At 41.7% G+C, this 13,924-nt stretch overlaps 1 protein-coding gene across 1 annotated transcript in view; it reads right to left on the bottom strand.

The window, feature by feature from the left end:
- The window catches only part of PLCL2 (phospholipase C like 2), a 194,470-nt gene that overhangs the window by 26,224 nt on the left and 154,322 nt on the right, over window positions 1-13,924 (bottom strand). Inside the window, exon 5 of the mRNA XM_030876358.3 lies at window positions 4,189-4,298. Within this exon, the coding sequence (XP_030732218.1) occupies window positions 4,189-4,298 (110 nt within the window). The remainder of the gene's footprint in view (window positions 1-4,188; window positions 4,299-13,924) is intronic.

Genomic DNA, 13,924 nt, shown 5'->3' with positions numbered 1-13,924 from the left:
GGATTCCATTTATGTGACATTCTGGAATGGGTGAAACTAGAGATGGCGATCAGACCAGCGATCAGCAAGGTGGGGGAGTTTACTACAAAGGGGCACAAGAGAACGTCTAGGGATGATGCTCTGTCATCACTGTGGTAGGTTGCATGATTATATGCATTTGTCCAAATTCATTGAACTGCGCAGTTAAAATTGGTGAATTTTATTTTATGTAAATTATACCTCAGTAATGCTCATCAAAAAAGAGAGAATGGTGCTATCTAATGAGTGTGAGGTCTTGAGGGCTGGCTTCTGAACTAAAGAAGCAATCAGAAGCCTGCGGGAATGAATAACACCCTCTCCCCAGTTATGCAGCAGAAACCCTAGAACAGGACATTTACAAACTCTGAGAAAGCTGGGTCCAAGTATCCGAACAAAGGCTGTCTATGACCCCAGCTGAGATTTCTCTTTTCTCCGCCATTCCCTCAGGCTACAGAAAAGCATGGGTGATTTCTTGGACTGGTGGTGAGAGCGAACCAGTTTAAATATTGAGCTTAGAGCAAGCAACATGGGAACTACAGTCTGGACCAACTGGTGATGTTTAAACCTGGATAATGGAAAAATAACGATATGCCTAACTCCCCACCCAGAAATATTAAAAAGTGCTAACTCATCTTTCGTAGCAGAAGGGCAACCAACAAAGCTTATAACTGAAATGTATAGCTTTCAAAAACCCAACAAAATGACTCCAATTAACATTTTTCATAGTCTCTTTTCTTAACCTCAGAGAGATTTTATAGGAAAGAAAAACCTCTAGGGTAAAAATTGTTCAGCAATTCATCTAGTTTCTTTATGGTTTGCTTTTTTCCTATTAATTTAAGTGAAGTGAAACTTAGTACTTAAAAAAATTAAATAGAGAAATTATAGTAGGATTCTATCTATTGATATACCTTATTTCATAATAACTGAGACACTAGTACTTATGAGACATACATACCACTATTTTATACACCACTAAGGAAGAAAATCACTCCAATTTAACTAGGCTACAATGCAAAGATGCCATGCATTATAAGATACACACCAATATCAAAGATGTGAAAAACGAGAAAAAAGTATGACTCAGGATCAAAAACATGTGTCTCCATCCATCCGTCCACATGCATATAAAAAGGTTCCTGGAATAAGGTCACTTACATTTAATAATAATTATTTCTCAGAGGGAGGATCTGAGGTCATTTTAAAACTTATCTTTTATACATTAAAAAAGTTCTTTAAAATGAAGACATATTTACAAAAACAAATGAATGATTTTTATTCAAAGAAAAAAATGACTGGAAGTAAATATACCAAGACCTTAACAGCGGGTCATTCTGGATGTGGAATCAGAGGTGACATTTCTCCTTCGTTCATTTCTGTATTTTAAAGCAACTCTTAAAGTTGAAAAAACTAAATAAAGCTAGCAAGGACTCATGAAAACTGGGCTGGACATCCTTGGACGAAAGGAGTTTGTGGGCGGGCGCCTGCTCTGGGGGTGATCCATCACCCCGGCTCTCACACTGCAAGTCCTTCATCCCGCGATGATTGGTCACCCTGCCTCCCTTGTTGTTCACATGAGTGGGGTGATTCAGAAGGAAAGACACTTCTGATTTGACTCTAGAGTGGTGGCACTCAATTTTTTAAGGTGCCTGCGAATCCCCTGAGGAACGTGTCACACAGCCAGATTCCTGCGTCCACCCCTGAGATGCTGACCCAGGAGGTCTGTGGTGGGGCTTAGGAGACTGTGTCTTAAGCACCCGGGTAATTCTTACACCTGGCCTCACAGCTCCGGGGCTCCCTCAGCACGTCTGGAGGGAAAGTCTGGAACCTTCCCCAAGCCTCTGTGCCCCCATGAGGGCACCCGCTGCCAACTACATACCACACAGGGCCCTGGAGGGCTGGACTCCCTCCAAGCTCTGTGCAAAGAACAGGTGGTGAGGGGAACTCAAGGGACCCATCCCCTCCTGCCAGGAAAAGGCTGGGAGCTCAACTCAGACCCAAACTCATGTCTAAAACTCCACCGGCACTGATTCTTCTAAAGAAAGTTTAAACCCGAGAAATATGCAGCAATGAAAAAAGCCCTCCTATTGTACAGAAAAGACACACAGACCTCTCCAACTCTTCCCCACTCAGCGCTTGGGTTCCACCATACTCAAACAGCAGCTACAGCAAATACTACCCTGGGAATTTTAAAAAGATCTATTACCCTGTTCTATACGTTTGTTTCCATATGTACGTAAGTCTGAGGTGCTAATTCTATCTCCTGGACATAATTCAAAAGAAAATAGTTTCCTCAGTGTAGCTGTTTGGTTCAATTTCATGTTTCTAAAACCTGAGCCGTTACTTTATGTCAGCTGTTTTTCATGAATATGTGCGCCAGCCTCCCATTTTCAGGGGTTCTTAGCCCAGTACTTCTCAAACTGTAATGTGCATAAGAATCCCCCGGGATCTTGTAAAAAGGCAGATTCTGACTCAGCAGGCCTGGGGCAGGGCCCGGGAGTCTGCATTGTGAACAAGCTCCCAGGTGAGGCCCAGGCTGCTGGTTCCTGGACCAGAATGGAGTAGCAAGGATAGCTGACAGATGAAAAGTTTGCTCCCTAAGTCTGTTTTGCCTATAATAAAATAAAAGCCAAACGAGCATTTGTTCCTATCACAGGGCTATAGACTACGATGCAATTTTTTCCTGAGGTTTGCAGGAAACTGGTAGTGTACAACCCCATCTCTGGTTGGGAGTGAGTCAGCAAGTTGTAAAGCCAAATTCCTCTTCATTGTAAATTGTCCTATCTGCTGTTTACTGAACTGCAAATGATCAGAGTTAAATACTAAGCAGAAGATCCAGAGATGGAAAAAAGTACATGTGTAGGAAGGGAAGTATTTGAAGAAGTTTAGAAAATGACTTATTATAAAAATGAGTAAGGGTTTAAGATGAGAAAGTGCAAGTTGGCTGGCTTTGAAAGGGTGACTTTTCATTAAATTAAATCAGAAAACTGTTGTCAGCTGCAGGAGGGATCTTTTTTTTTTTTTTTTGGTCTAAATTGTAGTTTATTATCATCTACACGTATGTATTTCCCAAATTTTTTTTACATGAGTATATATTACTTTGAAAATTAGGGATGCAGGATGGATCTTTTAACTTGAAGGGGAACAGAGCAATTAAAAGAGGCAGCTGTGATAATATCTTTTGAATTCAACTGAGAAGAAAGTTTGGAGGGTGAACCGGAGAGTAATTTTACATTGAGCTGTCCAAGGCCCAGAGTGAAATAATGTTTCTGTGTTATTATTATTCAAGGTCCCAAACACTGAGATAAAGAAAAGATCAGAGAGACAAAATGCAAAAAAAGTTCCAAGGCACATACATAACATTAGTTTTAAAATCATGTCATATGATATATACCATAGAGAAAAAGACTGGGAGAATGTACAGCAAAAGACCCTGGACGGTGGGACTATGTTTACCTTTGGTTATGCTATTTTGACATTTTCTATAACGAAAAAATATTACTTTTATAATAAAACCAATAAAAGTTAATTTTTTAAAATGGTCATGCTGAGATAGGTAGATGGAAGGAAAGGAGAGAAGGAGGGAGGGAGGGAGAGAGAGACAGACAGAAAGAAAGGAAGAGAAAGAAAGAAGGAAGCAGATAAACAAACAGATATAGATGGTTTCTCCCTTGAAGGGAAATTTTTTTCAAATAGCAATTCCTTTACATATTTCTTTTGATTATGCCCCCCACAATTCTTTCCTACTTCTTCCCTGGTAGCATATTGACATTAAGGCTGTGATTATACTTTAAAGCATTGAATGAAATCTGAAGAACTAGAATCTTCAAATTCCCAGTCATTCCACTGTAATCAATGCTTTCTATTTCACATGTAGCAACTGGCATTTATGAACTTTACGATGCTTTAAGGACGAAATGCAGATCCTTTCCCTTCTTGGCAGAATCACAAGGTGCCAACTGCTCGAGTCCCCTGTTCTCCCTCGGAGCTGCACTGCCCAGCTACTGTGCCCGCAGCAGGCTCTCCAGAGAGCAGATCTCATTCGATTTTTGTGACCATGCCACAGCTTCAAGTGGCTGGTAATGTACAGTGCAGGAAGTGGTATACTAACAGGAAGAAACATGCTGAACAAGGATGCAACATCACTAGCATCAGAAACAACTCGGAAAATACCTTTAAGATGGTAATATTCCAGGTAAAGCTCTCCACAGCTTTTTGCAGTTTGCGTTCCTTCAGACCTTCCTTGGTGCCTATGCTGTGCAAGTGTTCATGGAATTCCATGGCTGCAAGAAACAGAAAGACAGAGGATATTACCACCCAATCTGTGGTAACGAGCCGGCAATATTTCTTTTTCTAGGTACAGCTGAAACGATTCCAACCTCCACTGAGATTTCATAAAGGGCCTATTTAAGAATGTAACAATGGGGGAAACACTGCAAATTCACGGCATCCGTGAGGCAGAAGGTGTCTTAGAGGTGGGTGCTCCTGGACTGGAAGGGCTGCAGGGCACAGGTGATCATCCTCATTCTTACGTTAGAGATGAGATGTCTGAGGCTCAGCCAGGTTCAGAGACACTGAGGCTGTGGAGGGAGCAGCACAACAGCTGGACCAGAATCCAGGTTTTTGGAATCTCAGAGGCAGATTTCAGCTCTGCCAAGGACACGATGTTGGCAATTAGGGACAAAAAGAGTGCAAAGCAATGTATTTCCTGTCCCAGTAAAAGTCAATCTGAGGTCAGACCCCAAGCCTGCTGTAGAGGGGAGCGGATGGGGAGAACGCCCAAGAACTCTAACTCTGAATAATTTACATAAACAATGCATATTCCCCATCATCATTCAAAACAGCCTGAAGGCAGGAGTGGCGTGACAGTCCTTTTCCTGGTTTAATATCATTAAAACTCATGGGAAGTTTTCATATTCATCTGCAGTCACTTATCCCATCTCTGGCCAATGGGAACCCCGCAGGTGGGTTCCTAGGTTCTTCTGAAATCGCTGATTAGTCTTTGATATGTCCCTTGCTTTCCAGCACAAGATGTTCTAGGCCTACCAAGTACCTTTCTCATCACAGACGTGGGACCAGGCATTTCTCCAGGGACCTCTGGACCCTTACAGTGGGGAATGGTGTTTGAAGACCACCATCTGGGGGCTAGGAGTGCACATTGTTACTGAGTTTCCACTGTTTTCTAGGCCTTTATATTGAACAGATCTCAGGTACATGGAGGTTTTTTTGTTTGTTTGTTTGGGTTTTTTGTTTTGCGGTACGCGGGCCTCTCACTGTTGTGGCCTCTCCCGTTGCGGAGCACAGGCTCCGGACGCGCAGGCTCAGCGGCCATGGCTCACGGGCCCAGCCGCTCCGCGGCATGTGGGATCTTCCCGGACCGGGGCACGAACAGTGTCCCCTGCATCGGCAGGCGGACTCTCAACCACTGCGCCACCAGGGAAGCCCGGAGTATTTTTTTTAAGGGAAGAATAAGATCTTACTCATACTTCTAATTCAAATTTAAGTATACAGGAATTTTACATAATTTTAAAAAATCTTATGCTTATTTCTTTTCTCTTAGGTAGACAATCTTAATTCTTAACCACACAAACATAACCAATAGTAAGACCGCTAAATACAATTTAAACTCTGCATTTTTTTTGTCCTTAGAGTATCTCATTGAGAAGGTACAGAAAAAGTATTGTGTTCTAAGGTCTGTCAGAATAATTATTTTCTTTATGTGGGTATGTCACTTAACAAAGTATAATTCCCTTCATTTGTTTCCTTTCCCCACCCCCCTCCATTGTGTATGTGTTGGGTGGGAAGTGATTTTGCTTTTTTGGATATAATTTGTTTTATGATTCCAAAGTCAAACTACATATCAGGGTGCATTCAGGTAAATCTTACTTTCTTCCTGGTCTCCTGTACTCTGACCCCTCCCTCCTCCTACACATTTTTCTTAGTTTTATATTTATCTTTTATTGTCTTGTTTCTCCTTGAAAATCTAAGCAAATGTGTTCACATATCCACAATCCTCCCTTTCTTGCACGCATACCACGCACCCTGCTCTGTATCGTGGTTTTTCTCCTCAGGTAACTACGTAGTGGAGATCACTCCCTGCCCGTGTGTCAAGCTCTTCTTCACTCTTTTTCTAACACCTACACAGGCTCCCACATTGTGTGGATGAGCCAGCATTTACTTAACCAGTCCTCACTGATGGACATTGTCTCCAATCTTTTCCTATTACAAATAATGTTGGAGCAGCTGTAATTTTTACAAGACGTTTCCGGCGTCCTTTCGTACATTTTTACTGTTCAGTTGGGCATCCCGATTTCTAACTCCCTTTCTATGCAACATCGTTTCAGAGCAGCTATTTACGTCGTGACTGACAGTAACTTTATTCCTTAGTGTCTTTAAACAGTGACGGAGAGTTGACACAAAGGATAAATACAGTAAGCTGCCGATCTACTCTTCCTTCTTCTCTATTTTTTCCCCTCCTCATAGGAACTATGGCCCTAATTCCTGTCATGCTATTAAGGCTTAAGAACCTCCCTGGTTTCAAAAAAGAACAGTAACTAGTAACATTCATTACATTGCCTAGGAAACTACTACACTGACCACTCTCCTTTAATTCAGCCTCTCTTTTGCCAACACCCCAACCTGGTCACTAAACCCCCTCCAGCGCACTTCTGTGTGGCCTGGCTCACATGGGGGGGGCTGCATCCCCCATATCTAGTTCTGACTTTCCTGGATGTACTTAGCTTAACAGATGGGAAAAATAGACAAAAAATAATAACCACGAGTAGGTGGCGATGATGTTCTAAAACCCAGGATTTCTGCTAGAGTAAAACACACACACACAACGTTTCCCTGATCAGGTCTGAGAGACTCCCTGGTGTGTGCTGTGATGACTCAGACCCGCTTCCTAGAACACGGCCAGGTGAGGCCCCGATGGTAGGACCTCGATGGGTCTTAGGTTTTAATACTTCAGCACGATCTGGATTTCAGGACCTCAATCGTTAATATTCATAATGTTTCTATTTCGGATAGTTGGGAAGCATTATGGTCTTATAAGCGTCACTGAGGCTCAGTAGATGGACGTCTAGACTGGGACATGGGAAAGAGAAGAGACACAGGAGAAGAGGTGGAGCAGTGACTCTCTGTGTAACAAGAAGGTATAGAGTTGTATGGCCTCCGAGGGGCGTGGGAAGGGACATGGTTGTGACGTTATCGTGGGACCGCACCATACAGCTGCCTGACCAGAAGCGGGCTTTTTGAGACGCTTTCTTCTTACAAATCTCAATACTGGCACAAAGATGTGACACAATAGTCCTGGCGGATTTGTCAACCACCCAGATGTACGCCTGGGAGCCTCTCGCCACTGGAGGCAGTCGGCTTAACTCGCCTTGCTGACCATCTGACCACTAAGGTGATGAGACAGTGACCGGAACTGCCCCGCGGGGCTTCACTCCAACCAACAGGTAAGAACCTGCAGGTAACACAAGCACGGAACAGCCCAAGGCGGGAATGCCGAGCTCAACCAAATATCTGTCCTAGATTTTAAGAAAGCAGCTTTCAGAAAGTTCAGAAGAACACAGGGCCAGAGGCTGCCTTGAGAAGGACTGAGGACTCAGGGAAGAAACGCAGTCAAGATGATAAAAAATGATACCGATTAGGATGAAATGGAGAAACTCTTTTTTTTTTTTTTTTTTGTCACACCGCGCAGCTTGCAGGATCTTAGTTCCCTGACCAGGGATGGAACCCACAACCTTGGCAGTGAAAGTGCGGAGTTCTAACCACTGGACGGCCAGGGAAGTCCCATGATGAAATGCAGAAACATTTAAGGAAACAAGTATAGCTGTCTAAAAACCTCATATTCTACATGTCTATGAAAAAGTGAGACAATTCCCCCCATCCTCCCCCTCTTAAAATATCTATAGCCCAATAGAAGTCCACAGGCAAGTGAAAAGTGTATTATTAATGAAGCTCTTTAAAAATGGGCACAAAGAGGGGCTTCCCTGGTGGTGCGGTGGTTGGGAGTCCGCCTGCCGATGCAGGGGATGCGGGTTCGTGCCCTGGTTCGGGAGGATCCCACATGCCACGGAGCGGCTGGGCCCGTGAGCCATGGCCGCTGGGCCTGCGCGTCCGGAGCCTGTGCTCTGCAACGGGAGAGGCCACAGCAGTGAGGCGCCTGCGTACCGCAAAAAAAAAAAAAAAAAAAAGGGCACAAAAAGGTGATTAGTTGAAAAATGGTAAAGTTACGTTAAAAATATAAAACCCCACATTTAAAAAAGTGGTCAAGACCATCAGTCCCATTATCATTTATTTCATTGTCTGGTTTGCTACATAACACACCTGTTTCTTTAAAAAGATTTTCATATTATTAACTTATAGACTAATCTTTGCAAACATTCCGCCAATCCACTTATATGTAGCATATGTTGATTTTATTTTTTAAGGAAATAAAAGGATTCTCACCTTGATCTATACAGCATGATTGTACTTTTCACTGTTCCCCTGTGATATGCAAAGTCCAGGCCAAAGACATGATCAAGGGAAACAAAAGACAACTCACTGGGCACTTTACACCTACTATATAGGAAACTTGGAAAGAGGCTATAGAACTTTCCCGAGGAAATGGTAAAGAAAAACTTGAATATTGGTTTGTCTGAGCCCAGTGGCCTAAGGTTTCCCAACTACCATGCATTATTTCTAAACAAGAATCCCAGCCCTTAATATGAGCTCTTGCTTCCATATCCTGGCTATTGTAAATAGAGCTGCAATGAACATTGTGGTACATGACTCTTTTTGAATTAAGGTTTTCTCAGGGTATATGCCCAGTAGTGGATTGCTGGGTCGTATGGTAGTTCTATTTGTAGTTTTTTAAGGAACATCCATACTGTTCTCCATAGTGGCTGAACCAATTCACATTCCCACCAGCAGTGCAAGAGTGTTCCCTTCTCTCCACACCCTCTCCAACATTTATTGTTTCTAGATTTTTTGATGATGGCCATTCTGACCGGTGTGAGATGATATCTCATTGTAGTTTTGATTTGCATTTCTCTAATGATTAATGACGTTGAGCATTCTTTCATGTGTTTGATGAATGGATAAAGAAGATGTGGCACATATATACAATGGAATATTACTCAGCCATAAAAAGAAATGAAATTGAGTTATTCGTAGTGAGGTGGATGGACCTAGAGTCTGTTATACAGAGTGAAGTCAGTCAGAAAGAGAAAAACAAATACCGTATGCTAACACATATATATGGAATCTAAGAAAAAAAATGTCATGAAGAACCTAGGGGCAAGACGGGAATAAAGACACAGACCTACTAGAGCATGGACTTGAGGATATGGGGAGGGGGAAGGGTAAGCTGGGACAAAGTGAGAGAGAGGCATGGACATATATACACTACCAAACGTAAGGTAGATAGCTAGTGGGAAGCAGCCACATAGCACAGGGAGATCAGCTCGGAGCTTTGTGACCACCTAGAGGGGTGGGATAGGGAGGGTGGGAGGGAGACGCAAGAGGGAAGAGATACGGGAACATATGTATATGTATAACTGATTCACTTTGTTATAAAGCAGAAACTAACACACCATTGTAAAGCAATTATACTCCAATAAAGATGTTAAAAAAAATATATGAGCTCTTGGGATGGTTGTGTGTATCCAATAATTACACTGTGAGGTAGAACACTGCAGGGGTATCAGACAGGCACTGACCCTGTTCTAAGGCAATACAAGGGGAGAGAGAATGAGATCATGCCATGGAACTGGGTCTGCCCAAATATAACAAAGAAATCTGATTATATGTCAAGATGCGAACTGCATTATTCCCTTGATATTAAATTACCAGGAAATCTATTCTAACATGTCACAGGAGGTCTTCACATCAACGGTGCATATAAAGAACCTGTCTGGGTTAGATGTTAAGTAACGTTCTCCCAATTTCCCAGATTATTTTCAGCGAAGAAACATTAGCCCAGTGAAAACATCCTTATCTTATTAAGAAACTTAGAAGCAGCATCTCTTCTCCGCCTGTAAGTCAAACCATCTGTCTGAAGAGCAGAGTTTTAAAGTAGATGGTGAAAATCAGATAACTAAAAACTTTAAGACTAAGTACCACCTTCCTTCCCCTGCCCCCCACGAAGAAGCTAAGTTGTTTTCATTTTAAAATTTCTTGTTCTTTAGTTACAGTTTGAAGATGGTGGGGTTAGGAGCCAGAGAAGAGACAGACAGACAGACATGGGCAAGACAGTCACGATTCTACTTTTTTTTTTCTTTAAATGACTGGCCCAGCTCACATATACAAATACCTATTTCTAAATTATTCTATCTCGAGCAAGATTATTTTTTAATGTTTTCTAGTTTCACCTTTTATTTAAAAAAGGACTCCAATATGAAACAATCGGGAATATTTACTTGAAGAGATAAACCTGAACTATTATCTCAGATTTCTTTAATATGTGGATTTTTCACAATAGTTCTCTATTTCTGTAATCAGTAGTCAATATTCATAACACTGAGATGCAAAAGGTCTCATCATTTTGGATAATGAAAGTAATTTCTGATGCTTGAAGTAATAACACTAATTGGTCAGCCAATAACATGTATTGATCAAACTCCATGTACAGGGCATTTGACCATCTGCTGTGTTGAGTTCCATTAAGGCCCATTACTTACACATGCTGAACACTGTAAAAAGCTACAGACTTCTAGACGCATGGGGAGAAAGCCAGGGTAAGGGGACTAGTGCTTATATTATCTGCTCACTGACAACCATTTCAGAAAGAAATCTTTATAACTTTGTTCTGGAATACAATGGCTGAGTGTACAGGCCTTAGAGTAGCAAATAGGGCAACAGCATTACAACGATGTGAGAACATGTACAATTTCTGCTTTTTTTAATCGATGCCAAAATAAACTGTAGGTGCAGTAGCAAATTAGGATTTTTGTATGAGGACTCATACTATGAAAGGGAGATTCTGTAGGCATGCAAGGACTATGTATTACAAAGTGAAACTTCACAGAATAGATTACAAACAACTGGTAATGTAAAGATTAATCTTAAGAAATAAATAACCAATCAGAAAAGCTGAAATTTCAGAAAACTTGAGGACAACCATTCTGCGTTTTCTCCTTAGTGAGTAGAGAGAAGATGAGAATAAACACCTCCTCTGAGAGAGCTGACTGCCCTTGTCCCTATTATAAAATTGTAAACAGTTATGTTGAAAATTTACATAACAAGGAAGAAAGGGAGCTCTTATCATTTCCTGCCGGAGTGTGCTCAGTGTGACAAGAATGCTGAACTCTGATTAAAGAAAGGTGATCTGGGGGTGCCTGTTCCCCACAGACGGGGCCCAGGAGCAGCCAGCACGGCTCAGCCGCGGCCTCGGGGTGCAGGCTGGGCCTCAGGACGCCTGCACCTCCTATTAATTTGCTCAGGAATAAGACCTGGTCGCTCGTGGTGACGGACCTCTGGGCAGCTTTGGGAGGCTAGTTCTGCTTCCCGCCTTCTTACTAACTACACTATCGATTCCACAGACAGGCAAGCATCCCTTTGTACTTACACAAAGTAACTATCTGATTTTTGGCATGTCCCTTGCTTACCAGTTTCCAATGTGTCTTTTGCCTGCCTCTCTACGTTGCTGATACTTTAGGGTGACAGGCCCTGCACTTTGGGACGGGGACCATCCGTCTACACAGGTGCAGTGCCTAGAAGCCGCCCTCACAGGCAGGCTTGTAATAATGCTGTTAAGTGGAGCCTTTACAGTTCTTAAAAGGATAAGAAGATGCAGGAAAACCACCCAAACCAGCCCCTCCTGAGCTGGTAAAAGGGCGGACACTGCAGTTGTCAGACCACGTCGGTAAGTGAGGCAAGAGATACCAGCTAATTCTGGCCAAAGAAATTAACATCTTCGTTAAGTTTTAGAACACTTCACTTGAAAACCAATACTAACTAGGTCAACAGTCTTTTGAAAAACATGACGTGATACAATTTCACGGTGCTACATCATTTAACAGTCAAAATATATGGTGTGGGGCTTCCCTGGTGGCGCAGTGGTTGAGAGTCCGCCTGCCGATGCAGGGGACACGGGTTCGTGCCCCAGTCCGGGAAGATCCCACATGCCGCAGAGCGGCTGGGCCCGTGAGCCATGGCCGCTGAGCCTGCGCGTCCGGAGCCTGTGCTCCACAACGGGAGAGGCCACAACAGTGAGAGGCCCACGTACCGCAAAAAAAAAAATAAAAAAATAAATAAATAAATATATATATATATATATATATATATATATATATATGGTGTGTTCAAAAGCATGAAAGTTTGAAGGCTGTGGGCATATTACACAAATTCAATGACATGCTTGGAAACATGAACTAAAACTTGGGGGAAAAGTCTAGAAAGCAGCAAATATCTCAAGCACAGCCGTGGCTGGGCCTGCTGGGTCTGCTCTTCTGTCAAGCGGATTGTCTTTGCGCCTTGGCTGCTCTGTGCCAAAGACCCTACAATTAGGTTCCTCCAACTCCGTGACCCCAAGTTTGTGTTTCTAGAAAAGAGCTGTGGGTTATTTTTCTTCTGGAATGTTAACCAGAAGAATGTATACCATTTTCTTCTGCAATGCTCAAATTCCTTTCTGGTAGTGAACTTGAGAACCAGGGAAATAAACAGTAGGTCATCAAACAGCAGAGGAAGGACAAATGGAAAGGCCATAGTCAGTGATTCCTGCGAGAGTGTAGTTCATTCTGCTCTAAAGGGAACAGAGGCACAGGCCACACAAACAAAACACAAGGCCAGGCCCTGGGCCCACGGTGGACCTTTCCACTTATAGCCACAGGGTTAAATTTTAAAAATTGGTATGGCCACACAAAAGTATATTATTTGATTTTTATGTAAAGAACAATGTTTTAGAAATTTATTGCTTCTTTCCATGTCATCTCTCAAAAATTTAAACAGCTCAGATTTTTTATAGAGGGAGGTGCTTGTTTCACATAATTTTCCAATTATTGTTTCAAAACACTGTAACTTAAGTATTTTAAAGGTTTGTTTTTGAGGGGCTTAAAGCTTAATGACAAAAGATGGAATGTAGTGCTGACAGATTATCATGTTTTAAAAAAAATTAATAAAGAAGTGTAAAGATGATACGTAATTACATTAGCTAAGAACATTAGTGCAACTGCATATAATGGAATGTAGTAAAGAGAAATTTCCAGTCCTATAAAGTTTCCCGCCTTCCATCACAGATAAACCTAGATGAAAACCAAACAGCCATAAAAATAAAATAAAAATTTTAAAATACATGATACGTACAATACTAAGATATGAAGAAGAGGCTTTGCCTTGAAGGGAAGGGGGGCTCAGTCAGAAACATGGCAGCATTTCCTCTTTGATGGAAACAAACGGCATTTATTCATGCCAAACATGAAGCAGGTGACCTTTCAAACATTCTAGGTGGGATTTTCTATACCAATCTAAATGATTCGAATCGAAAATGTACCATGTAGCACACGGCTCAAAATTTTCAGAAGCAAGTATAATTTTAAAAAATACTCCATAAGAGACATATTGATCTTAAATTTATATACCTAAAGATTACTTTTTCAACTGCAAATTTACTTAGCTATCCTAAAAAACGCTTTTATCACAAACATACCCAGTGCAAAAATATTTCTATGTGTGTTGAAAATAGAAACCAAAATCATAGGGTAGAATATTTCAAATGGTGACAAAAGAAATATATATTTATAATTTTAATTTATTTCAGATTTCCCAAGTTAGGTACAGTGAGCTATTTCCTGAAAGATGGAATTCCATATAACACAAGTCAACCTGGGATCTCACTCAAGAGGTCAATTTGTCAAGTTTTACAAGTACCTCAAAATAATATGGTCTCATGTCCCAACATCAAAGTCCCTTGAGAACAAAA

Source organism: Globicephala melas, chromosome 4 (genome assembly GCF_963455315.2).
Source record: "Globicephala melas chromosome 4, mGloMel1.2, whole genome shotgun sequence".
Lineage (NCBI taxonomy): Eukaryota > Metazoa > Chordata > Mammalia > Artiodactyla > Delphinidae > Globicephala > Globicephala melas.
The sequence above is the reverse complement of the archived record's forward strand: the minus strand, read 5'-3'. Positions and strand labels throughout refer to the sequence as shown.